Source organism: Pelophylax lessonae, assembly GCF_965119305.1.
Source record: "Pelophylax lessonae genome assembly, chromosome: 6".
Classification (NCBI taxonomy): Eukaryota; Metazoa; Chordata; class Amphibia; order Anura; family Ranidae; genus Pelophylax; species Pelophylax lessonae.
The window spans coordinates 286,384,078-286,411,966 of NC_138773.1; the positions used below are offsets into that span (position 1 = coordinate 286,384,078).

Genomic DNA, 27,889 nt, shown 5'->3' on the forward strand with positions numbered 1-27,889 from the left:
GCCCACTAACCTGCTAAACACAATTGGGGCGGGATTTTACATGTAGATTACTGATGACTTCACCTCCCTCTTATTCAAAGACACAGCCTGGAGGGGTGTGACACAGCCTGTGACTGGCAGTAATCCACCCACACCATGTTGAAGAGAGGGGAGGTTTCAATTGCAAAATCATAAAATAGTACCTATGTCCGAAACATAAATGTATGTCTGTGATATCGATATGTTTTTAATATGTATATCATGAATAAAATAAATTTTAATGATAACATTTGTTGTATCAAGTCTTGTACGGTACCATTAAAGTCCATTAATGCCTCACCACTAACCCTCCCACCCTTTCATGTTATTTCCAAAAAATAATAAAGATTTTATTTCAAACATATATTTGTATGACAATTTAAAACAGATTATTAATAATAATTATTTATTTTTACTCTGTATTCCAAAGGCTGTTTTTTTTTTTTTGAACATGTGACCAGCAGCAGAGGTCTAGAAGCTCCACCTGCTTATGTTTCCCTGCAGACAGGCTGGGAAAGAACTGGGGCATGTGACAGCTGGATATTGATTAGGAAAAGGGTACTTAGGTGTTTTTTTTATTAAAATAATTACAGTGGCATCATCCACATACAGAAGTAGAAGGGACGATGTAAATTAAACAGTGTGTGTTTAGTATCACTGTAAGACTAGAAGACTCTCTGAGAACTCCATTAGGACCATTTTATGGACATTTATGACAGCCAATGGACAGCAACCCTGTCACTCACTGAAAAAAAGGACTTATCCACATTATAGGCCAGAAGAAAAAAAGAACTAGAATCCAGGCTGTAAATCATTTTATCACATTAAACTGTGACATTGTATTCCAACATGTTTAGCCTTGGTGTATTTTTCTGTGTTGGTGAGTGCTAAAACACCTTCTTTGTTCAGTGCTTCTATCATTTGGGATTGATTATGAGACAGCTGCACCCCCGACTCAGGACCCAAGGCTATTTCTTCCATACAGATTTTCCCCATGCTATTTTTTCACTATGTTTTTAACACATTTTTGGCCATATGTTAACTTTTTGGGTTTCTTCTTTGGTAATTAGTTCTCAGCGCCAGGTTTTTCTTTTGTATGTAAAGTGACCATGGTTTCAGCAAAGAAATCTAAACTTCTGGTTACATTTTTACAGAACACAACAACTAGAGATTAACTGGAGGTGGGTGGAATTGAAAAGTAATGTGTGTATGTGTGTTTTTTTTTTTTCTATGACCAGGATTGAGCTTTCAGTGTGAAACTTAGCAAAAAATGTCTTCAAATTTAGTTATCATAAGTTCTACAATTTGGTTTTGATACACCATGCAGACGGCCATGCTTCCTCCATCACTTTCCGGTCTCAGAAGAGTTGGTCCAAACACAATTCCCAAACTCTGCGTGGACATAAGGTTTGTAGATGCGTTGGTAACAATCCTGTAAGAAAACAACAATTAGTAAACATTTCACAAAAAAATCTAGGCTCAACAATTTGGGGAAAAAAAGGATTAAAATGACCCTGTTGTTATACGGTCATTTTCATATTCAAACTCGGTAAGAGGCATTCTGTAAAATAATTTACTGAACATTTACCTGTCCAGTAGACAGTAAGAGAACTCTTTGAGTGATACAAGCTTAGAGTTATCCAACCCTTCCTGGTGTAACCACAATTTTCTATACCTGAAGGGTATCAAATGGAGTGATATTTGCACATTAATACTTGGATCTGTTATTGCCATTATCAGGGATATCCATCCATCCTGCTGGATTTTTTTAAATATTTTATATGTAAGAGAATTTAATAGGAGATGCTTGAACACATACCAGAACACAGAAAACTCCCAGATGGACAGAAGTAGAATTAGGAATTATAGAAATGAGATCTACTGGTAAAGTGTCATAGGCATACAATATATGAAGCTAGGGGCTAACCCAGCCCACCAGGCTCCCCCTATAGCTAAACTATCACCCTTGTTGGACAGGCCTTTAACCCCACCCTGGGTGGATTTTAACATTAAAATCCCATTTCTTGATCACACAACTGTGTTATATATTTTCAATGACACAAACAAATTTAATCCATTTAAAGGAAAACTCTAATCATGTCACAAAACATCTGGAGATAATGATGAGCAAATAGACTGGAAAGAAATTAGCTCTGATCTAAACATAAACAAATTCAGAAGACCATAATTAACTGTGAATAAAAAATATGGTCTACTGTGTCCATCCACAGTGATAAAACGAACTTTCGTTTATACCTTTCTGGTGCTTTCCCTCCCTTCCTGTCATGCCTTGTGAAGAGATTTTAGCCAATGGCATTTCAGCAGCCTCATTACCATAATAATTAGGGATGAGTGGAGTAATTTCGGCAAAATTGATTTTGCCGTGAAATTGCCGATTTTGCCTCCGGCAAAATTTCACCGAAGCGGAAACTCTCAATTTTGTTCATTGAGCTACTTAGGTGAAATTTGCTTGAAAAAAAAAATTCTAGTTCTTTATTGTGAGGATGTGTTTTTTTTGGGTTCATTTAGGATATTTTTTCATTAAATTCTTTTGCTTTCAATTTTTTTTTTTTTACTATTTTTTCGCTTTCTTTTTTTTCTTTCTGTGTAAAAAATGTAAAAAAAAAAAAATATGGGGCTAATGAGGAGCGATTTTTAGCTTAAGAACAGGTCCACAACAGTGCTCACCAGTCCATGTCTCCATGAAGTACACAACATGTGTGGCAGGTTTTGGGCAGGTAAATACAAACAGATCGGGCTGTGGGAGAGTTACAGGTCAAAACAGCTGTTGTATGGGTCACGGACAATAATAATCCAAAACTGCACACAATTGCTGCTTAGTGATTATGCACAATTCTAGCAGAGCTGCATCAGTCAGAAATGTTATGCTTCAGCAGGTGGTCCCTGCAATGGGCCGTGTTATTGACTTTGATAGTCCTTCTCTGCAAGTTTTTAATATGGAGGCTTCTACTTTGATAGTCCTTCTTTGCAAGTTTCTAATATGGGGGCTTCTGTGTTTTTTTTTAGGAAGAAATAAAAATTGGATTTGGGCTCAGATGTTTTGTAGGCACAAGAAGGTATGAGATAAAAAGGACCAAGTGGGTTATAAGTCCCAACTACAAGTCTTGAAAGAATTGAGGCACAGCCGAGCGCTGTGCATTGCTTTTTACATTTATTTCTTAATATGTTCAATATTAATAAACATGTTAGCAAAATTCTTCAATTGTGCAAATGTAAACATTTCTATTGCTTTTTTCTATTTGATATATTTTTATTAGTTGGGATTTTACATGGAATGTTACAGGATCTTTGCTGTAAAGGGCTGTACGTGTTTTGGAGCTCCAAGGACAAATCTCAAACTGCTTTCCCCAAGTGACTATCTGCTCAAGTTATAGTTGATTTGGCTACTGAAGTGATATTATAAAACTGCACTTTTTTTATTATAGTGTGAATTACTATTTGCTATTTTCATATTCTGATGTACCATAGCTGCAGAAAGTGAGATTTCCCATAGTCTGTAGAGGGCAGCACAAATTTAAATCCCTCCATAAACCTACGGGGTTGGCTCTTCTGATCTAGCAGGTTCATGTCAATGCATTAGGAATTGTAAGCAGCTGAACACTACAGGGAGACATAAACTTCATTTGCCTTGGTGGACATAGTCATTGGGGCATGTTCTCTAACTTGTCTGGCTGTAAGCCAGTTTGCATCTGCCTGTCATCATAAAATAGAGATAATTGCAGCTATCATCTCACGGCTATGCACTGCTTAACAGGGAATGTACTCTTCTACCTAAGCTTGTAGATCACCAACCTACAGTAACTAATTAAAAAAGGCATTTGTTGTAGGTATAGATAGAGTGCACCCCCTCCTTTATTTAGTCTCTCCTTGTGTTTCTGTACGTTGGTCATTGTTTTAGGTTGCAGGGGTACTTGTGGCCTTTCTTACAAAATCACTTTTGGAATCTTGGCATTCCATAGTGACTGTAGGTTGTGGCCGTCATATGACACATGCTTATCCAATTGAGCTGGGCACTAGAAGGAATGAAGAGGAGCTCCAGCACAGATCAAAGGTGTCCACAGCTGTAGACTTAATTTAAACACAGAGTTCCTGGAAGGATTTGCCTTGACAGCCCTTTTTCACAATGGGCCTGTTTCCTATTCTATTTAAACTTTCAAAACTATTTAGATGGACTTTTATGTGTCAATAAGAGGAACTTGGAGAAGTTAAAAATGCAGATATTATGTAGCTTTGCTGGCAGAATCTGTGTTGGCTGGAGTTTCCTTGAAAGTATTTTGGCTTGGAAAATCTAATTTTTGATCATTTTCTTTTTCAGAAAATGGCAAAGTCAATTTGATATTTTCTTGAACGGCTACATCCGAATAACCACAATCAGAAGATACTCAGTCCTTTCCTAAAATAAAGCATTGTTTAGGAGATGTACAAGTAACTAATCATTATTCCATTTTAGGCCGCAGAACTGGCTCACTGCATAGTTAATTTTAGGCAGAACTGATGTTTTTCTTATGAGCAAAAATAGTCTTTGTTAGATAAAAGAAATTAAATGAATTGGATCCTCAAGAGAACATGTTTTAGACGTGTAACTGAACTAAAGAATATGCAAGTAGTTGGGGCCACAATAATAATGACAATGCTATTAAGCTTAGGCCAGCTAGGGCACCAAAAAAACATGTCAGCAACCTGTCCTTGCTACTGTGGCAGTGGCCAGCAGCAGTTAATGTCATGGCTCCGGGATTTTTAGCCAATAAGACTGATTTCTAAGTTCAGAGATTTATCCTCTCTTTTGGTTTGGCCCTTTGTTGGGCCCTGCTATGGCATTAAATGCAGAACTGTACAAATTAGTAAAAGAACTGTGCTGTGATTACCCCAAAACTAACAATAGCTAACAACTATTATAGCCAGCTGAAAATAAAAATCACTTCCTAGTGCTCCTAAACACCATAAATCAGTATCAATGCTAACTCCAATAAAATTCCCAGTGAAGGTGATAGAATCTAAATACTCCTAGATGAAAATGAAAACAGGTAAATATCAATTCAAAATCAATAGTGCAGTCTATGAAGACAAAAATGAAATAGATTGATGTCCCCAAATCTTCCACCAAATGTTTAATGTGTCCATAAAACTTGGAGGCTCGCCAGAATTTATTAATCCCTTAATTACAAGAAGGTCAAAAACATTTTTCCCCAAAGGGATGAGTATGCCAGATCCACCAGATTTCCCCTAGATTTTAGCTCAAATTGATCTTGATGTTGGATTTCTACTCCACTTAGGCTGGCCATACATTATTCAATTTTCCTTTAGATTTACCAAAAAAATATAAAATTAAGTAAAACCTAAACACTTTCAATTTGTATTCCATAAGGCAAACCCTTGCACTACATAATTGAACGTAAAACTAAAGGAAATAAAATAAGAAAATTGTATAATGTATGGCTAGCGTTACTCTCCTCCTTAATTCTTTGGCTCAGAGTACATATTTGAAAGAAAAAGATATCTTCATAGAGCAGTATCTCTTACAGCAATAATCCTAAACTTTGTTGGTATAGTACTCATTTTAAACTAAATTACTTTTAAAATGTCCTTATAAATTTGTCAAATGGGGGCTCACCAGATAGAGAAGACTCATTAGTATCTCCAAGTCAAAAAAAACATCCTACATAGATGCCCCTCCCCCAGTCCTTTCGTGTCCAATCAAGGACCTCTTTACTTTTCTTCGGATTGGGTGGGTCTAAAATTACATAGAGGTACTGTATATGCCCGCTTAAAAGATAAGTGAGTTAAAATGGCATTCCACTTAAGAGTCCTGTATCTTCAAACACACCTCCAATAGTATATATAAAAGTCTCACCGGAAAAAAACTGACCCCTTCTTTCACAAACACATGTACAAATGCTGTGTTTTTAAGTCAACCACAGATGGTGTATATTAAAGGCTCACCAGAAAATTTTGATCCCTTCTCTTACAAAGTTAGTGAAAAAAGCCATTACCATTACCAAATCCAACTTCAATCAGATCCTCCACTTAATCTTCCTTTCTCTGATATACAGGTAAAATTTTACACAAAATAAAACAGGCTGGGTCTGGGGCGTCTATGTAGGATGCTAATTTTAACTTGGAGATACTAACGAGTCTTCTCTATCTGGTGAGCCCTCTATTTGACTGATATGTAAGGACATTTTAAAGGAATTTAGTTTAAATAAAGTACAAAACCAACAAACATTTAGGATTATTTGCTGTAAAAGATAATACACTATGGAGATATCTTTCTCTGTTTAATATGTACTCTAAGCCAAAGGATTAGGGAGGAGAGTAAATGGAGTGGACACCCGACAAAATATCTATTCGAGCTGGAAAGAGGAGGTGGATATTAGATCTGGCACATTCATCCCTTTGGAGAAATGTGACCTACTTGTAATTAAGGGGGTCAATAGATTCTGGTGAGCCTCCAGGTTTCGTGGACACATTGAATACTCGGTGGAAGATTTGGGGACTTTATTCAATTGAACTTTTGCCTTCACAGACTGCACTATTGTATATTGTGTATATTTGCTTGTTTTAATTTATCACTTTCATTTAAATATTTATAGGAGCTAGAGTTGATACTGATTTGTGGTGATGCAGAACTTTAATCTCACCAATATTACATGCATTCATTGCTGAATTGCTGGGAAAACAATTCATAATTGCAAAAGTATCTTCCTTATGGGGGTGATGGAGTGCAGTTGCAGCATCAGGACCCTGTAAGCTCTATGACTTCTGCCTTGACCAGCTCTAGCTGCCTAGCTTAGAGGCCATGTTTTTTCTTTGACCATTTTTATGCACATCAAGACACTCCATTCTCTACAAAATGGACAGTGTATTGTGCTGCAAAGGCTGATTGGCTCCCCCTAGTCTAGCCCGCATCGTACCCTTTGTGATGTCAGTTTTCACAATTTCAGTCCCTCCTATTAAGACAAAACATAAGAACAAATGAGCTGGATTCAGATTTCCCAAGGTTCACTGAAACTGTCACTGGACACACTGCTCTGGTTTGGCAGCAAAATGGGGCCCACAGGAAAGGACCCAGATTTGAGAATCCACATACATACAGTCTAAGGAGAGTTTAAAAAAATCCAAATGTCCAAGCAAATTGATTGATAAAGATGATTCCATGCAGGATAAAGTCAATGCCTTTCAGGGGCCAAACACTATAAATGCAGCAAAGGATCTGCTTTTGGTATCTGCTCATATGAGTCCATTTAAGTACAGTCAACATTTTGTAAGCCCTGATGAAACGAGAATGTTTGGCCCCCAACACATGTTGGCTTTATTATGCTTTGAAAACATTTTATAATTAAATTAACTTGGACTTTTGGATGATTTTGTGGCACTCTCATTGGAAATATATATGTGGCTTCCCATTAGGAAGCAGTGGCAAGGCATGATACAAAGAAAATTCATTTGTTTAAAGATTGGGCTTGGAGTTTGGAAATGCCTGTTGGGGTTTGATTGCTATCTGGGCTCCACTGGAAAGAGTCAGCCTTTCTTTGTTTGTCCTAAACATTTTTACAATACAGAATGTAATGAGCAATCCAGCATTTTACAGTTGTCACCAGAATTGGAACAGAGAGGAATTTGTCCAGTGGGGACATCTGTTATTTCCTATTATTATAGATAGATTTTCCTCTCACCTCTTTTTGTGTTCTGTGGGACAGAAACTGAAGGGAAATCTCCCCAAAGGGACACAGTCAACAGTCAAAATAAAAAATAAAAACAAAACTGACAGAGGTTTTTTGCCATTGTCCACTCTACCCTTAAAGGGTGATACCACTTTCGTGGGAAAAGAAAAATATCAAATAAGAAAAAAAATATATAGTATATACAATTGCTCCACGAGTCATATTGCAATTGAATGTTATTAAAAATGACATTTCCTTTGTAATCTGCAGCTCTGTAATCTTCTGTAAAATGCAATGCAATATGGCTACTTAGAGTTGGTGTACAGAACGCCCCCCACCCCCCGAAACATCATTTTCTGCTTGTGTGATTGGCTCACTGATTTTCCCAGAAATCTGCACTAAGATACAAGTCAGATTTTAGGCATCCTCTGCAGCAGAAATGTCATTTTTTGAGGAGATACTTCCAGAAGGGTTATTTACTTCTTAAGGGATGCAGACACTTCAACTTTTCACTTCAGAACACTGAGTGCACCAGGTGATTATAATTAACCAGACTCAGATACACGTCAGATTTTGAGCATCTCTTGCAACCAAACTGTCATTTTTGCTGAGATACTCTCAAAGGGAAATCGACTCTAGGATGCAGACCCTACCACTTTCCTCATTAGAGCCCCACAGGTGCAGCAGCTGATTGATAATTATTAAACCACTCCCATACAGATTTACTTGGACACAGACAAACCAACAACTATTCCTTCAGCATAACAAAAGTTAGGAATTTGCAACAAAGTTTGTTAAAATCCCTGCAAAGTTCATTGATCTTTCAGAGGGGAATGTTTTTTTCTCAACAAAAGTGGAGCTACTCTTTAAGCTTTGGCTTTGATACACTTAACTACTTAGAAGCTGTTCTTTTGTATCTATGGAAAGCTGATTATACTGAAACTCACATGTAATTGCTCTAAATCTCTTCATTAAAAACTACATTTTTTATTTCATGATCATACTCACATGTTCTACTCCAGGTGGCTCATATCTTTCACACACACCGATAAAATGTACTGTACAAACTGCAATAAAGTCCCCCCTAACCATATCTTTCTTTAAAAAAAGAACAGAGACGCAAAGAGAGTATCCACAATCTTTTCCTTCCCACAACGGTCTACTAACATTTATCAAACATGTATGAATGATTGAATGATATTGTTAATAACACATAGATACATACACACATAAAAGATAAAACTGTGAGAGTTAGTAAATAACACATGCTTCTTGACTTGAAACATGGTGCACTTAATATACACGTCCAAAAAAAAGATGTGTATTTGTGAGCCCAGGGGGCCATTGACATTCTACCACATCAACCCAGGCACACAAGGGGATGCTCCTATTATTCCCTTATTCAGGACCATTTACTGTGAGAGGAACCGGACAGGAGACCTCTGAAAAAATGGTATGTATATCAAATATGCAGGTAGAATAAAAGCATGCATTTAAAGTCCAGCTCTAAGTTAGGTAACCCCACCACCACCAAATGACCCACAATGTATCTGGCGCAGAGGATATTCACTATTGCAACAAAAACATCAATAGAATAAAGTGTGAATAAACAAACAAGTCCATGCAATGATAGTCCTCAGAGTCTAGCAAGCTCTGTATCTAGAAGAAGATGAAGGGGAGGGCAAAAAGGAAGCTCCACCTGAGTGTAGTATTAACGGTAATTTATTTCCACACAAGGATAAAAAAACTCACAAGATACGGGACAACCGAAGCATCTGGGGTCAGCATCACACAGCCCCGTGGATCTCTTGGATAGAGAGAGGGACAGAGCAGAACGGCTCCTCTTATGTACCACCATTCATGAGCTTACTTACTCCTATATCTTGTGAGTTTTTTATCCTTGTGTGGAAATAAATTACCGTTAATACTACACTCAGGTGATGCTTCATTTTTTCCCTAACCCCACCACCACCTCCTTTGTTTGTTTTTTTTGTCTAACTTTTTAAAAAGCAAAGGTGGTGGTGGTGGGGGTGTGCTACCTATCTTAGAATTGGGGCTCCCAATGCATTCTTAAATTTGACCAGTATACTTTCCCAAAATCTGTCTTTACTATAGCTTTTAATAATCCCTTACATAACAAAAAGCACAGTGAGTGTGATTGTGTGGAATTCAGTTACTGGGAAAAAGAAACAAAGACCTGTATGCTATAACACTGTCAGTCCAAGGGCCCATTAACACCATGTACATTGGGCTGCCCCGGACAGCCTTGCCCAATGCAGTCCTAATACATTCATGAGGAAATTTACTTAAGTCCTGTGAGTTTAGTTCAATGAAAAAAGTAGGGCATGCTCTAATTTTTCAGTGAAGTATATTGAGAAGATAGATTAGGCAATAGCATGCAATGTCAAGCTGCAGCTGCCAAAGCCGGCATAATTTTGGCATGCATAAGGAAGGGGATGTATTCCAGAGATAAAACTATAATCCTACCACATTATAAAACTCTGGTCGGACCACATCTGGAGTATTCTGTCCAGTTCTGGTCGTCAGTCCTCAGAAGGGATGTATTGGAGCTTGAGGGAGTACAAAAAAGGGCAACAAAACTTATTAGGGGATTAGAAGACCTTAATTACGAAGAGTGTTTAGAAGCACTAGATTTATTCTTCCTGGAGAAGAGACGCCTGAGAGGGGACATGATAGCGATTTATAAATACCTCAATGGTGATCAGAGCATAGAAAAAAAACTATTTAGTCGCAAGGGATGCATGAGGTCATACAATGCGTTTAGAGGAGAAGAGATTTAACCTCAGGCTACGCAGGGGGTTCTTTACTGTAAGGGCTACAAGACTGTGGAATACCCTGCCAAAAAAATGGTAGTAACTGCGGGGAGTATGGCTACTTTTAAAAGACTCTTGGACATACATCTCAAGGATCTAAACATTCAGGGGTATGAGAAATGAATATGTCCACACACACCTACACAGGTTGAACTGGATGGACTATTATCTTTATTCAACCTCACCTACTATGTAACTATGTACCTATGTAGTACACCACAATGCTGCTTGCTGCAGTGAATGAAGATACATGACATGTCACTTTGTGGGATTTCAATAAAGCTGCAAAAAGAAAGTAATGACAGATTGGCAATGCTTTATTCACAACACCCACTGGTGCCCATGGTATAATGCAGCTGCTGGTGTGAACGAACCTTTACAGGTTTCCAGTCTTGGAGTAACAAAAGGGCTTGTCTAGGTTTCATTGAATAAGGTGAAAAGTACCAAGAGCTCAGAACACAGGAAACCACAAAGCCTAGGGCTTCTTATCATGGTGACACCCTCTGGCTATCTAGTTTAATATAGGTGTGTCATTTAAAAAGCATGAAGAAGTATACTGATACTCAAATTTCAAGATATTGGTCTGGACTTCCTCTTTAAATGCAACAAATCTAAATTTAGGATAATCTTTGTAGCATTTGTTATTTGGCTAATATATATTGGCTTACCATCATTATAATCAGCACAGTGCAGACCACCAGCCAGTGGCTTCAAATAGAAACATTGGGTGGGCCATTAAAACCAGCACACCCTTGGGCTCTTCGCTTTAAATATCCTTTGTGAGAACCAAGTAAATGTGTGTATTTTTGTTCATACTGGGGACATTTATCATCAGTAAAATGAAAAGTGACATATTTTTGCTTTGATAATATACAATAAGGTTCACTAGCTCTATTCTTATGTAGTGTGGTTTGTTATACAAATATAGTAGAGGTGAAGATTAAATGGAAAGCAAACAGGGGTAGCTGTATGCTACAATGTAATTACATGCAAATAGTTTTCTTTCCGCTCCAGGTGCTGAGGTTGTAACAGCTTTTTATATACTGTAAATGATAAAGGGACTTTTAAAACAAATATTTTTATATTTTACAATTTACTCATAAAAAAAAAGAAAACTTAAAGAGGAGCTACAGTCTTCTAACTTAAACTTTAATAAAAACATCCCCATTATGCTTATGAATCACTACATCTACTTTGAATAATGTCATACATATCCATATAATCAGTACTTGCCAAATGCATCGTTTATTTTCTCCTTCAGCAATTCTGGCAGCGGCCATTGTGGCTGTGGGCATCTGAAGCTGGAGTCCATTCACTTCCAGGATTATGTGCATGGCTACCCAGCATGCACTTTCCGGTCTCACTCCTGTGCAGTAATGACGCTGCACGTTGCTTGTTGTTGTCTACAGGTTGCCGTCATTTCTGGTCTTGAAATACCATGATCTTAGGATGCCCGAAGACTCCTGGGATATTGGCGTCATTGATCCCAGGAGTCTTTGGGCATCCTAAGAGCCTAACATCGTGGTATTTCAAGACAGGAAATGACGAGACCTTACTGGTCTTTCCCTTGATCAGAATCCCGCAGCTTGTCTATTACACCTTAGCTCTCTCTCTAAAAGTAAATATCACCAATCAGTTGTGAGGCATCTCCTAAATGCAGCTAGGGGTTGTGTGCCAGCACATTGGAAATCTTGATCCCCCTCTGACTGTAGGTCATTAGATCAGAGCAGTAAATAAAATATTGAGAATGGAGGAACTTATGGCATCATAGGCAGGAAGCGTACTTCTGTAAAACATGGTCACAATGGATCAATTTTTACACTATTAACAAGATACTAGATACTTACGGGTCTCTTATTTATGTTTATGAAGGCAACAACACTAAGGACTATGACAGTATATCAAACCATTTCAATGTATTTATTTATTAAGTGAATGAAGAGGGTGGGAGTAGCGAGGTAAGAAAAATTAGTGGGGCCCTGGAGTGCATCCCCGCAAGTGACAGATATCTAAGGTCGTACAAAACATTTTTCATTTATTTGTTCATTTAATTTTTTTTTTATACTTCTCTTCTTCTCTTGGCAATTAATAATCACTTTTTGAAAGCCCTGAGCCGAACAGACCCACCAGTCATATATGTTATTATTTTCCTTCTAGGTTGTAAATATTATCTGTTAACCAGAATGAATGTTTTTGAATAATATTGAATAATTACATAGCCAACACTGCCTATCGGGGAGGGAGAGGGAAGGAGAAAAGAGATATGTGAACACTGTATATTTTTGGTTTTGTCTCTTTTAAAATTTAAATAAAATCAAATTAAATGTTGAGGTGCTTTCAAATGACATTGAGTCTCTGGCTCTGCATAGAATGTACTGATGAGACTTTTTTATACAAACATTTGTTAAATCTACATAGTGTACGGTCAGTTTTTTAGACAGAAAGCTGCTGTAAAAATAAATGCTAAAATAGGAAGTCTGTTGTAGCCACCAATTGGTTTCAACTGTGTCTTGCAAGTTGAAATGGTTTGGCTAAAAGACAGAATTCAGAGAGTATTGGTTACTGATTCTTACTCTGAATGGTATAAGGTTATCAGTGGTGTACCCCAAGGTTCAGTGTTGGGACCCTTATTTTTTAATACCTTTTTAAATGATATAGGGTCTGGGATTAAATGTACCATTTCAATCTTTGCAGATGACACCAAGCTAGATGTCTCCAACTTACAAGCTGACCTCAACACACTGTTTCATTGGGCAACTATGTGGCAAATGAGGTTTAATGGTGATAAATGTAAAGTTATGCACTTTGGGGATAAGAATATGCATGCATCATACATACTAGGTGGAGTAGAACTGAAGGAATCCATGGCGGAGAAGGATCTGGGTGTTCTGGTAGATAATAAGCCTAATAATAGCATGCAATGCCAAGCTGCAGTTTCCAAAGCAAGCAAGCAAAGTCCTTTCTTGTATTAATAGAGGCATGGACTCCAGAGAGAGAGATATAATTTTGCCCCTGTACAAATCATTAGTAAGACCTCACCTGGAATAGGCAGTTCAGTTTCAGGCACCAGTTCTTAAAAAGGATATCGGGGAACTGGAGAAAGTGCAGAGAAGGGCAACCAAACGGATAAGAGGCATGGAGGAGGTCAGCTATGAGGAAAGATTAGAGGAACTGAATTTATTCTCTCTTGAGAAGAGGAGATTAAGGGGGGATATGACCAACATGTATAAATACATAGGGGTCCATATAGTTAACTTGGTGTTGAGTTATTCACTTTAAGGTCAACACAGAGGACAAGGGGGCACTCTTTACGTCTAGAGGAAAACAGATTTCATCTCCAAATACGGAAAGGTTTCTTCATCGTAAGAGCTGTGAAAATGTGAAATAGACTCCCTCCAGAGGTGGTTCTGACTAGGTCACTAGATTGCTTTAAAAAGACCTGGATTCTTTCCTAGGTGTACATAATATAAATGGGTACTAATATTTATAGGTAAAGTTGACCCAGGGAATATCCGATAGCCTCTCGGGGGATCAGAAAGGAATTTTTTTTTCCCCTGCTGTAGTAAATTGGATCATGCTTTGCTGAGGTTTTTTCGCCTTTCTCTGGATCAACTGCGGGTATAGGATTGTGTATATGGGATTGTATGGTTGGGTTTTCTTTACTGTTTTATTTTTTTATTTTTGGTTGAGGCCGATGGACTTTTGTTTTTTTTTCAACTTGACTAACTATGTAACTATGTAAATGTGATTAGTGATGCAGTAAGCAGGACAGACTTCAAGAAGTACTCTAACACTGCCCTCCTACTTATCCTATTACATTGTCTATTAAATATGGTTCCAAAGATTTATACAAACCTGACATTAAGGAAAAATTAGAACCTGTTGGGGTTGATTTATTAACCACTTAAGCCCCGGAAGATTTTACCCCCATTCCGACCAGGGGGTATTTTGCGATTCGGCACTGCGTGAATTTAACGCACAATTGCGCGGTCGTGCGACGCTGTACCTAAACGAATTTGACGTCCTTTTTTTCCCACAAACAGAGCTTTCTTTTGGTGGTATTTGATCACCTGTGCGATTTTTTGATCACGCGCTATAAACAAAAAAAGAGCGTCAATTTTGCAAAAATAGCAATATTTTTCACATTTTTTTATATGAAATTCCCCCAAAAAAAAATGTAAAAATCAAAATTTTTAAAAATTTTCGGCCAATTTATTTTATGCTACCTATGTTTGGTAAAAAAAATCGCAAAAAGCGTATTTTGATTGGTTTGCGCAAAAGTTATCGCGTTTACTAACAAAGGGAAAGATTTTTGTCATTTTTGTTGTTTTTTTTTTTAACGCGTAATGGCGGCGATCTGCGATTTTTTTTGCGGTACTGCGACATTGCGGCGGACAGATCGGACCCTTGACTGACATTTTTGACACTTTTGGGGTTACCAGTGACATTTCTACAGTAATCAGTGCTATACATATGCACTGTTACTGTAAAAATACACTGGTAGTGAAGGGGTTAACTTTATTTGGAAGGGAGGGGCTGTGTGTGTCCCTAGGGGCGTGGTTTCTACTGTGATTGGCTGTGGCTCTAGCTGTAAGGACACTGATCAACGGATCTACATACCAGATCCGTTTTATCAGTGTCTTTGCAGCGAGGAGAATGACAGGCAGTTTGTTTACACAAGCTGCCTGACATTCTCCCTCTCCCCCGCCGATCGCCGAGTGACCGGCGGACATCGGGTCCGCTGGTCACACGCGCGGGGGGGTCCGTGACCACGCGGGAGCGGGAGCGCGCCCCGGGGGGCGCGCGCTCGCTCCCTAGACCCTCACAAGCAAGCAACGTAGCCCTACGTTAGTTTGCCTGTGAGGGGCTGACCGCCGACGTAGATAGTCGTGCGGCGGTCGGCAAGTGGTTAAAGGCAAATAGTCTGTACACTTTTCAACTGCAGTTGCTCCAGAGCTTAGTGAATAAGGTGAAACTTCACTTTGCATAGAATACCCAATCACATGCAAGGAAAATAAAAATACAGCATTTTTGTTTGCACATGATTGGATGATGGAAGTCAGTAGATCTCCTCATTTAATAAGCTCTGGAGCAACTTCGCTTGCTGAGTACAACTTTACTTGCAAAGTAAACAATCAATTTGCCTTTAGTAAATCAACCCCTTTCTGTCTTTTGCTACAAAAGTCATCTACACCCTGGAATTTTGTTTTAGCCTCCTGAAACATGACCCTAAGCCAGACTATGCCTTAACCAACTCACCATCTAGTTATTTCCTAAAACTGAAGCATCACTGGCACTGTTTTGCTGAAATTAAGTTGATCTTTCCTTTAGTGCCAAAACTGATTCATAAATCTTGGCAAAGAATGCAACCGATGTATATAAAATGCCTAAAATTCCATGTCCGTTCTATTTTTGTATTTCACAAAATGTTTAAAGGGTGCGTCGTGTAGTGCAGTGGCTTCAGAACCACTACCAATGGGCCGGATGTGTGTCTTTATCCTGCCCTTGGAGCACTATTCCTCCTACTGCTATGAGGCATTAAAACTCCCATTGGACACCAACAGTGGGGCATAATTCACCAATGATGGGGTGCTGTCCCTTTGATACCAATGTTTGGGGCACTGTTCCTCCAACTAATACCAAAGATGTTTTGCTGCCACTGACCACCAAGCTTGAGGCAGTGTTTGCTGCCATTGATGTTGAAACATTTTCTACTTTTACTGGCCATAATTTGGCCCCCTAAAGTCTGAGAAACTGGCTGTTTCTTTAGGAAATTTGAAGACCCCTGATCTAGTGGTTTTCTATAGGTAGGAAAGTGCAATCAGCATCCTTGCTAAATGATAACTGCAATAAACGAAATAAACTAAATAACATTACAATTGTTTGTGTTCAAAGAATCCGGTTGAGGATAGGGTGACCTATAAATTATTGTATTATTATAGGAAGAGCAATAATGTGCAGCACTATTAAGCAGAATGTACACGTGAGAAGTAAATATTACTATCCCTATGTACGCATAAAGGTCCAATGTATACGTGACAACTACATTGATTATGATATAATCTGATTTAGTTATTCGTTTTTTTTTATAAAATGGAACAATCATCTTCAGCCTTTACTGGGTTTATTACATTTGGAAGATAGCTATATCTGCAATGTGTTTCCCGTATGTTTTAATTCTCTGGAATTGTGTTTATCACTTTGTTTTGACAGAGAAACAAGGGTGACATAACTAGGCCAATTTTGTATAAACATGAGAACAAACATTTAGTAATAAAGACCCGCTCCCAAGAAATTGCAGTAGTTGAAAATGTAGAACAGCCTGTCTCAACCAAGGTTCCATGGGATTCCTTCAAAGATTACTAAAAGTTTCATAAGCAGGGAGCCATGGCCGAAAGATTCTCCACCTGGCCATCAGTGTTGCCAACCTATCAGATTGAAATTTACTGATACAACACCCAAAATTTTCTGGTGAAGCCAATTTTTTACTGGGATTTCCAAAATGTAAAAAATTTCAGTTTAAAGTGCAAATGTCAGTATTTAGGCTACAAACAAGTACAATATGCAATTAGCAATGGGATTTAACCACTTAAGGACTGCCCACCACATATATACTGCGGCAGGCAGCCCCTACTGCGAGAACCGACGTATGGGTACCGCCGGCCACCCCCGATCGCTCCCCTCTGAGAGAGAAGGACGGTCAGCTGTTGTAGACACAGCTGACCATTCTTCTCACTGAAATGATCACAGAGCGCCTGTGATCCTTCTATATAGGATCACAGGTCTCTGTGATCATTTCAAAAGCCCCCCCCCCCACAGTTAGTAAACACGCCCCCAGGCTTACATTTAACCCCTTGATCACCAACTAGGCTAACCCCTTCCCTGCCAGTGTCATTATTACAGTGACAGTGCATATTGTTAGCACTGATTACTGTAGTAATGTCACTGGTCCCCCCAAAAGTGTCAAAAATGTCAGTTAGGGGTCCAATCTGTCCGCCACAATGTCGCAGTCCCGCTAAAAATTGCAGATCGCTGCCATCACTAGTAAAAAAAGAAATAAATATATAAAAATGACATAAATCTTTCCCCTAGTTTGTAACTTTTGCGCAAACCAATTGAAATACGCTTATTTCTAATTTTCTAATTTTTTTTTACCAAAAATATGTAGCAGAAAACAAATTGGCCTAAAACGATGAAAAATTGCGATATTTAATTATTATTTTTTGGGGGGGGGGGGGGATGTTATATAGCAGAATGTGAATTTATTTTTTTTTTCAGAATTGTTGCTATTTTTGTTTATAGAGTAAAAAATAAAAATCACACAGGTGATCAAATACCACCAAAAGAAAGCTCTATTTATGGAAAAAAAGGACATCAATTTTATTTTGGTACAGTGTTGCATGACTGCGCAATTTTCCGTTAAATTAACACAGTGCCAAATCGCAAAAAAAATGGCCTGGTCATTAAGGGGGCAAATCCTTCCGGTCCAGAACTGGTTAAGGTAGATTTCAAGGCAAAAAATATATATTTCTAATTTTATTTTCGATATAGTAAGTAAGTAGCTCAGGGACAGGACCCAGGAGGGCAAGAAATTTGAATAGGTCAGGCACACACAAAATTGACCCCCAAAGTGACGCTGACAGCAATGTGCAGCAGTACAGATGATGATGAAACATCTCACAGACACCACACATCCCCTCCTGAGTCACAGTGACAGTTTCTTTCCACACCAGGTGGTCCCTTTAGTCCACTCCAGTCCAAACAGCACTGACGGTCCAGCTCCCTGCTTGCCTTGCTCCTGTCCCGCAGACTCACATACGAGGCTCTGGCTGCTCCACTGGGCTCCCTTGCACCATGACATCTCACGACACGCTCAGGCACCCCCTCCGCCAGTCTTGACCCCCACCAGTGCCACGCAAACACACTGCAGCAGGCACTCAGATGATTTTGGATGGCTCCAGACCGGATCTGTGCATGCACAGTTCCAAGCCAAGCATCACAGCCATACTTTTTACTGGCAACCTTTTTTTGTCACTGGTATTTACTGGCAGGAGAAAAGTGCCTGTTTTTTACTGGCTGCCAGTAAAAACACTGACAGTTGGCAACATTGCTGGCCATCCAGGCAGTAATTCCAGTAATGTACACCGGTATTGCTAGCTGTTCTGCATGCAGGTGCACTGATAGGTTTCAACCGGGAGTAGTAACATATATGACATAGATGCCCTGCATCTGTCACTGATTGAGGATCCTGCTGTGATTGAGGTCTAAGTTCAATCCAACATGTATTGTATTTCTTTTACTGGCCCCCCCGGGGGGAAGGTGTAAATGCCCCCAGCATAGTCCTCCAAAGACTCCAACATGAACATATAAAACTTATTCAGGGACCATGCAATACATGAGTGACACTAATTTTCAAGTATGTGAACAAATTACCAATACAAAAATCTCTAAATATGAGAAATGCAGGCTAGTGTTTTTATAGGCTCTGGCACCTTGCCTAAACTTGACAATGCTCAATAAAAGTAGAAGATGTTTGTGCAAGAGAGGATCATGTAACAAGACTCTACTGCCCCACCATAGGGACTCTCCTGAACCTGGCTGCGGGGGATTACATAAACCTTATGTAGCCCTGATCTGCAGCTAACAGAAAGAGGAGCATCTGCAGGTTTTAATTGTATCTGCTGCTGTCCTTGCTTGTGTACAGAGGGACAGGAACAACTGTCATTGAAGACTGTGATTACACAACTTGTGTAGCCTGTTAAGCCAGCCTTCTACCCAATAGGAATACAAAGAGGAAGAGAATTGTGGAAGGAATGGAGGACTGTGGGAGGTGTAGTTCCACACAGACTGAGGTGGCTTGGTAGACTGAGCTAATAAGCTACTGATCCCATATTGTTTAGAGCTCTGAGCAAGGGGATGTGTGTTCTTGTTCCTAGGTTGAGGAGAAGAAAGAGAGTGTGGAGGATATTCAGAGGGAATGAGCATGCTTCAGTATTCCAACAGACAGTTCACCACCACACCTAAGAGGGAGAGAGGATCAGTGCCAGACATTCTGGAACACCTGAGAGCACCACAGATTCAGACAGAGCTCGCTGCCTGATTAAAGGGAAAGACACTGCGGACACAGAACGGTTGTGCTGCCAACAGGAGACAGAGATATCACCTGCTCACAAGAGCTGGTGAGAGGTCGTTGGCTAGACCCCACTACATTTAGGCAAAGTGGAACAAAAATGCCTACAAATATCATAGAGCCAGTACCTTTACCCTAGCTTAAAAGGACCGTATCCTGAGTGCTCCGACATAAGCAATGGGCCACAACGAGCTGGCCAGCAGAAGAGAGAGGTTATATTACAGATTTATGAACTATTATGGTGACTTGACTCTACTAAGTTAAGATTACCCCAGTATTGGGTTTAGGAAAGTTTGCCGTCTACGCCAGTTGTTTGTTTCTCAGTACATTTCCTGCTACGGTTCATCCATTGAAGTATACCATATTTTTTGCTATTGTTTAACTATTTGCTGTGTCATTATTTATATCATTTTCTACTGGGGTACGCATATACCTCTGCAACAAATATTCCCCACCCAGCCAGGTGTGTTAGAGTGCGTGACACTATTTTGCAGAATCATGGGCACAGGAACAGGGGACCTGAGAATCAGCGGCTCATTGGGGAGTAGGCGCTACACTTATATTAACCTGAGAGGACTTGAATTTGCACACTGACAGTGATTCCTAATTAGCGTTAGCATTTCACGGATTGATATTACCGACCGCCTGGTGTTGTTTTTAACCTTTGGCAGGCATGAGATTAGCCTGCCACCTTTTATCCTTTTCTGTGTATAGTCCTGAACCCTTTAACTATGCCTGAATCAATACATTTCTCATGAATTTTCAAATATGTAGCCGGGACATCTTTACCACAAAATATTCCTGTACATCCAGAATGCCTCACGCCTCAACATTCATATCTCTCCCCGAACACAGATTTGTCAAATCCACTCAGACAGGTTGTGTAAAGATACAGATGTTACCGGATGAAGAACCAAATTGTACGGGAATTACACCCTGGGAAGAGAGATAAATGGCTGTGAGTAGATTGTGCCAATAACGTTCAGCGTCCTTTATCTGTAAATGGCTGGACAACTAGTGCCGCATCTCTGGTTTGCTAAATGTGATGAAATGCATGGTAATCTTATGTAGGAAGGACAGTTTGATAAAGAGCAGCGCACTCCTGCTTTGGGCTTGATGCAGCTGTTGGTTGATCTATATGTAGCTGTGATTTGAAAACTGAGGAAAGTCTATATGTAATTTAAAGGGAAACAAGAAAAAACAATAAGTGAACTATTGTCCAGGAAAAATTGCTGGTACAATAAAGTCAGAGAAGGTGATTTATTCCAGGCTAGATTTGCATGCATGGCAAATCAACAGGCCCAGGTAAAGTGTATCAGAATCCAAAAGCAAAAATGTGATCTACTGCACCTAGATGTGGTAGTTACATTCGTTTTACTTTTAACATTTATTTTGTTTTTTAATTTTCACCTGGTAATACACTTCCTGTCTAGGGGTGGTTACACTCACTCCTCCACTGTATCTATGGAGGTGCAACAAAGATACCCTTGGACAACAGCAGTGTGGAGAGGGTAGTGTTACATGGACTAGTAGCTTTAGGTGGATTTTACATAGATGACTTGCAAATTAAAGCATAACTCCACCTAATGCTTTTTAAAGGGTACATTTAGCTTTAGAACATGTTACAGGCTTCATTCGTATGTAGAGTGAAACATGTAACATAAAAATAAAAATATATCTGCGCTCAGAACATAATATACTAAAATAGAAGGCAGCCAACCACATAGGTAAGATTACACACTAAATATAGATACATAAGCAAGGGTAGCGCCAATAGTTGATAACAATCCATACATTATTGAAAGAACAGAAAAAACCCCAATGCAGTTGTACAGATAACAACACAGGGACAATCAAGGTCCAGTTAAAAAGTCCATAGTAAAGGAGCTTCTGCAGCCACCAGTGAAAAGAATGAGGAGTTAACAACACCACACCACAGGATTATATGGTGAACTCTTACCAGAAAATATTGACCCTCAAGTTATAGAGAGGTCAATAAAAACAGGATTCCTGTGTATAGCTGGATCCCGATTATAGCTGCGTAAATTCAAAGAGGCCTCTGATGACATCAACCTATGATGAAATGCATAAAGTGGGACCACACGTAGGACGTAAACATGCTGACGCACTGCGGTTTTCTCTATTTTAATGTTTCTTATGCCATTTTTACCTCAATCATGATGCAAGTGCAATACTTTGAATAAACTACTCTATGTTTGAACTTACTACACTATGAGAGTGTTTGTTTCCATTCTGAGGTGATTCGTTTTATGATCTTTGGACTCAAGTGAGTGTGAGTACTTTGGATTTACACAGCTATAATCTGGATCCAGCTATACACAGGAATCCTGCTTTTATTGGCCTCTCTATAACTCGAGGGTCAATATTTTCTGACCCTCTGGAGGAGCTTCTCCAGCCACCAGTGAAAAGAATGAAGAGTTAACAACACCACACCACACCACGTGAGTATATGGTGAACTCTTACGTTCACCATATACTCACATGGTGTGGTGTTGTTAACTCTTCGTTCTTTTCACTGGTGGCTGGAGAAGCTCCTTTACTATGGACTTTTTAACTGGACTTTGATTGTCCCCGTGTTGTTATCTATACAACTGCATTGGAGTTGTTTCTGTTCTTTAAAGAATTTATTGATGATTTTTATAAATTGACTATTGGCGCTACCCTTGCTTTTGTAAACATGTAACATGTTCCAGTATCTGCCTCCTCTCCCGTCAAACAAATACCCCCCCCCCGTGACATTGGGTGGGGAATCTTCTCCCTGGACCTGCTGTCACAATTTAATAACAGTGCAGCCATATGGGGCTCCACTGATGCAGTTGTGTCATTCATTCAGAGAGTACTGTGAATGAATGAACTACAACTACTGTCAGCCACTGCGGCCGATGGCTTGTTGTTCTCAATGAACTGCGAGGGCACTGATGAGTGCTCTCATAATCCATTGATTCTTCCTTCCATCTAGTAACTGTCTGCCTGTTTGAGAGGTATGGGCAAACTGTGTACTGAGAGTCTGCAGAATCCAGGCATTGCACCTGGGAGCTACTGATCACGGGTGCAATGCCTTACGGGCTGGAGAGTATAAATATAATAAATGCACATTTTTATTACCTGAAAAAAGATGTGCAATTAATTTTTTTTTTTTTGTAAAAGGTGAACACAGCCATAGCAACAGTTTTTTTTCTTTTTGGATAAAGGTTTTCTATAAATGCTCACCATTGTAAGCTCTCCTGTCAGTGTTAAATAGTTTGTCTCAACCCTCTAACTGCTAATTTAAGTCTAATAAAAGAAGTTGAAAATTTACATTCACTGGACCAATTACCAGGTGTAAATAAAAGGAAAAAAGTATAGAAAAGAAAACAAATGCCGTCACTACATCTAATTGGATTGGTAAACTGCAATACGTTACATTTTGTTTTGAGGTTTGGTATGCTTCACATTTTTTAAATGTATTTATTTTTTTTTTTTTTTAACTTGAGTAAGTTAAAACACCATCAGTTTTCTGCCATTTGCATCTCATTGAGGAGATTTCCCTTTATTTACTGTCTTGTAGCCACAACAGGAAGTGAGAGAAAATCTCTCCAAAGGAAGGGAACTCTCCTCTTAGGCTGGCCATACACTAGTAGAATTTTGGTCAAAATGTTTTTATTTTAAAAAAGTTTGTTCAAGTTTCTAAACTATTACTGGGGGTCAACTAAAAAGGGCTTTAGTATATAAAAGGCCAATAAGCACGAGAGTCCCCAGCTTCTGAAGAGCCCGAAGGAGGGGTGAAATGCGTCAAGCGGGGACGATTTTGTGACATATTTCCAGTGTTTGGAACGCACGCTGTACGGCGAACCTCGCAAGCTCTTATGCTTGTTTTTATGTATACACTGCAACACTGCAAGTGCATCTGATTTTAATTTTAATACATTTTTAAACGGTATTATGCTATGGATACCTTTCTTTCATCTCATGTATATACCGGATGAGAGCCATATGATTGAAGGAACCACTTAGGAATATTCTGAGATCCAGGAAGTACCTTATGTGTTTGGAGGAGAAGGAGTAAAAACCATCAATTACATCTGTGCTTGGGAGCACTACATGCTTATTTGATCTATAATTCTGATGAGTAGGGATCACAGGTGAGGAGCACAAAGAAGCACTGTGATATCACCAGCAGAAGATACCTATCAGCACAAACACTTTATTGCACCCTTTGCACTATATTTTGTATCACGGACTTTATGTAATTTACTTTTTGCACCAGCACTTTATATTGTTTATTGCACTTGTATGCTTATCTTGCACAATATTTTGAAGCAGCGCTTTATGTGATTTTAGTTTTTTGTCATTTGCATCTCATTGAGGAGATTTCCCTTTATTTACTGTCTTATAACCACAACAGGAATTGAGAGAAAATCTCTCCAAAGGAAGGGAACTCTCCTCTTAGGCTGGCCATACACTAGTAGAATTTTGGTCAAAATCTTTTTATTTTAAAGCGGGGTTCCACCCAAAATTGGAACTTCCACTTTAGGTAGTCCTGACCCCCTGACATGCCACATTTAGCATGTCATTTTTTTTGGGGGGGGAGCGGGTGCCTAGTTTTGACAGGTAACAGCTCCCACTTCCCCTCGGAGCGCCGCGGCGCCCTGAGCGGAAGTTCTTCTCTCCCCCTCCCTCCCTGCAATCTTCTGGGACATGTCAGAGGTCCCAGAAGATTGCCGGCCAATCAAGACGCACAGCGCAACTCACACATGCGCAGTGCGTACCCGGCTGTGAAGCTGCAAACTGTCACAGCCGGGTGCCCACACCAGTGATGCCGGCGCCGCCGAGACCAGAGGGAGAGGATCGAGGCTTCGGGCGGCCGCATCGCTGGACCATGGGACAGGTGAGTGTATGTTTATTAAAAGTCAGCAGCTACACTTTTTGTAGCTGCTGACTTTTAATAAACACAGAAAAGGCTGGAACTCCGCTTTAATAACGTTTATTCAAGTTTCTAATCATTACTGGGGCCAACTGTCATTCATTTTTTGACCACAGTGATGAGAAAATTTAAAGAAGTAGGGTGAATTTTTACTTTCTAATTACATTCCTAAAGTCACAAATGTACTGAGAATTTTTGTGTAAATGTTCATAAAAATGTTATGAAAATCTAGTGTATGGCCAGCTAAACACCATGTTCGGTTGAAGTCTAGGGCAGAGGAGGTGGAGAAGCTTTATAAGAAAAGAAGGGAGGGGAAGAGAGTGAAGCATCTTTTTCAAGCTCCAGATCCATGTTTCAAAGCATTGAAGATATCAAATCTGCACAAAGGTAGGTAACTGACATTTTTAAAAGGAGGGGTCAGCACTGGCAGAGTACATATTCCTCCAGTACAGAGTCAAGTCATCGAATGTACTGAGAATTTTTGTACAAATTTTTTGTGCAAACGTTGGATAATCTACTAGTGCAGTGATGGCGAACCTTGGCACCCCAGATGTTTTGGAACGACATTTCCCATGATGCTCAGCTACACCGCAGAGTGCATGAGCATCATGGGAAATGTAGTTCTAAAACATCTGGGGTGCCAAGGTTTGCCATCACTGTACTAGTGTATGCCCAGCTTTAGACAGTTTGTTGATGCATCGTGTGTTGTGTAGCAGTCTTTTTCCACACTAGTCTCTTTAACAGCCACGTGTACAGTCTAAGTTTTTCAAATTTCTAATCATATGTTGGCCATGGACAAAAGCGCTACTCTGAATTGAAAATGTTCCCCAAGAATGAGGATGGGGATAAATTGGCCTTTTTTTGTTTTCTAAATCATAAAAAAAAATTGGATAACTTGATCCACATTTGTAAACTAGCAGATCAGTTTTTTTTGTTAGTTAATTACTAATAAGTTTTGGTTTATATTATTTCAATAGAACTGTTTTTATTGTGTAACGGCAAAACATTCAGTGCTCGCCGGTTAATATCCAGCTGTTGTTTAGAGGCAGTAAGAAAAAAAAGGTTTTTAATGACTTGTTTTGGTTACTTTAGGCCTGAGGACTGTCATTATCATCCACAAATCTCAACTAATAAAATTATCTGTAAAATATCAAGCTCTCCTATCTTTCCAAAAACATGCAAGTCCTAGAAACAAGAAACAAACACCAATTTAAGGTATAAATGATGTCAGAATCTTAAAATGTTTGATACTTAGACGCATCTAGTGGCCATGTGCAGTATTTTCTGTTTTGGATCAAAACATTTTACCAGCAGAAGGCCTGATGAAGGAGCACGCATGTTCCAAACGCGTGCTTCCTCCCTCTACATCCCGGAAGCCAGTTACACTCCGATCTTCAGTGTCCTAAGCTTCCATGAGCACTGATGGCAGTGTGGAAATCCACCAACACAGCTAACAGTCTGCCGTTGTGGACAGAGACCCCCAGAGGGACCATCCGGGAATTGCAACCTGGACTCACAGTATATGTTATTACAAGCGTGATTTCATCAACCCTTGTGAGTTATTTACCTTTTAACTATTAAAGTGTTCTTTAACTACTACATCTGGTTCTTGTATAATAAATATTGTTTTGGATGCCAAACTCTAATGACAATAAACCAAGCAAATTTACACCACATCCCTAGTAAATCTAGACATTTAAAAGAAAAACGGGTGTTACCCAAACTATGGACTCCAAATGGGCCCCAACGAGTCCATAAGTAGATTGGGAACAACCTAAAGGATGGGACTTTGAAGGTGAGGTTCGCTTGGTATATATAGATAAATAATAATGAGAAACCATAGATAAAATACAAAAAAGTTTATTAACACAAATTCATATTAAAATTGAATCACAGAAAGTGATGCTAAACATCAATACATAGATGTAGAATATTGCAATTGGAGAACCATATCTTGCAATGATAGGGTCACAAGGGTCCAACATGTTTCGCCCCCATTATTGCATGGGCTTCTTCAGGGACCTTTAGAAAGTGGTGACCTCCAAATAGCTTCAATTATTGTATTCGGGGCATAACATATGTATCTGTACCCAAGGGCAAATACTGTGCACCCATCCGGGGAGTATATCACTCCTGGACGCAGTCCAGCTGAACACGTCCTCCCTAAATGACAGGGACTGAACCGAACCGCACCAGACAACAGAAATTTTCATCTATAGAATCGATAGTAAAGGAATTATTGCCTCCAAAGACATTGTAGCAACATCAATAGCGGTACCGCAGGCAGCGCCACCGTAGTCGTGGTTCTTGTATAATATTCACCAATTCTTGCTTCATGCTGCAAGTATCTCATACCCTCAGAACTCTACAGATTCTGCATTCAGTGCATCTTTAGGAAAAACACAAAGAGTTGGGTGGTATCAAGGAATTACTATTGTTCTTTTATAGCAATGTAACCCTGATAGGTCCCGCTGTTTGTGCAAGGCTCTGTTCCCTATTGGGTGCACAGCAGCCAGGAACACAGCAATTTTTCAGTCTCTCTACGGAATAAAAAGGCAGAAAATATCTTTTTAGGATTTATTGCTTATAGAATTTGGATAGAGTATAGGGTGAGCTATGGGATAGTCCAGAATTAGTGCAAACTTCAACTGAGTTTCTAGTAGTAGTTAACCTCTTCAAGGTAGGCCTCTAGTGCAAGAGGATGTGGACATACAGCTTCAGGGGGATCCCATACTGAAAACAGCTCCAAGCCAGCAAATCTGGAACGGTCTCTCCAAAAAAGCGAAGAGGTAAAACAGCAACAGTCTCTCTAGGATCTCTCTCTCTCTCAGGGATTGTACAAAACAAAACAAATGCACCCCTTAATCCCCCCTGATGTATCCTGACCAAAGTACTAAACTACAAGGATAAGGAACTCATTCTAAAGTACACCAGAAAGGGTGAAAATGTTGACTACAATGAAGTATTAAACCATCAGTGTAGCAATCACAATGACCTGGATGTCACCATCAAGAAAAAAGTGGAGACCAGGAAGACTATCGACAACCTGGCAGTCCACCTTTTAACCACTTGCTGACCGCCGCAAGTACATATACTGCGGCGGTCAGCCCCCCCCCTGGGCAAAGTGACCTATAGGTACGTCACTCGCCCGCGAGCCAATAGGGGGCGAGCTCCGATGTCCGCCGGTCACTCGCGATCTCCTGCTAGAGAGGGAGAAAGGCAGGCGGCTGATGTAAACAAAGCCGCCTGTCATTCTCCCTGGTGTAACAGCAGAGATCATACGATCCTACTATGTAGGATC

General features: G+C 39.6%; 1 protein-coding gene across 1 annotated transcript in view; it reads right to left on the reverse strand.

The window, feature by feature from the left end:
• Positions 1 to 1,121: 1,121 nt before the first annotated feature.
• The window catches only part of ARHGAP15 (Rho GTPase activating protein 15), a 944,276-nt gene continuing 917,508 nt past the window's right edge, over positions 1,122 to 27,889 (reverse strand). The window contains exon 15 of the mRNA XM_082262169.1: positions 1,122 to 1,450. Coding sequence (XP_082118295.1) covers positions 1,279 to 1,450 — 172 coding nt within the window. The 3' untranslated portion in view covers positions 1,122 to 1,278. The remainder of the gene's footprint in view (positions 1,451 to 27,889) is intronic.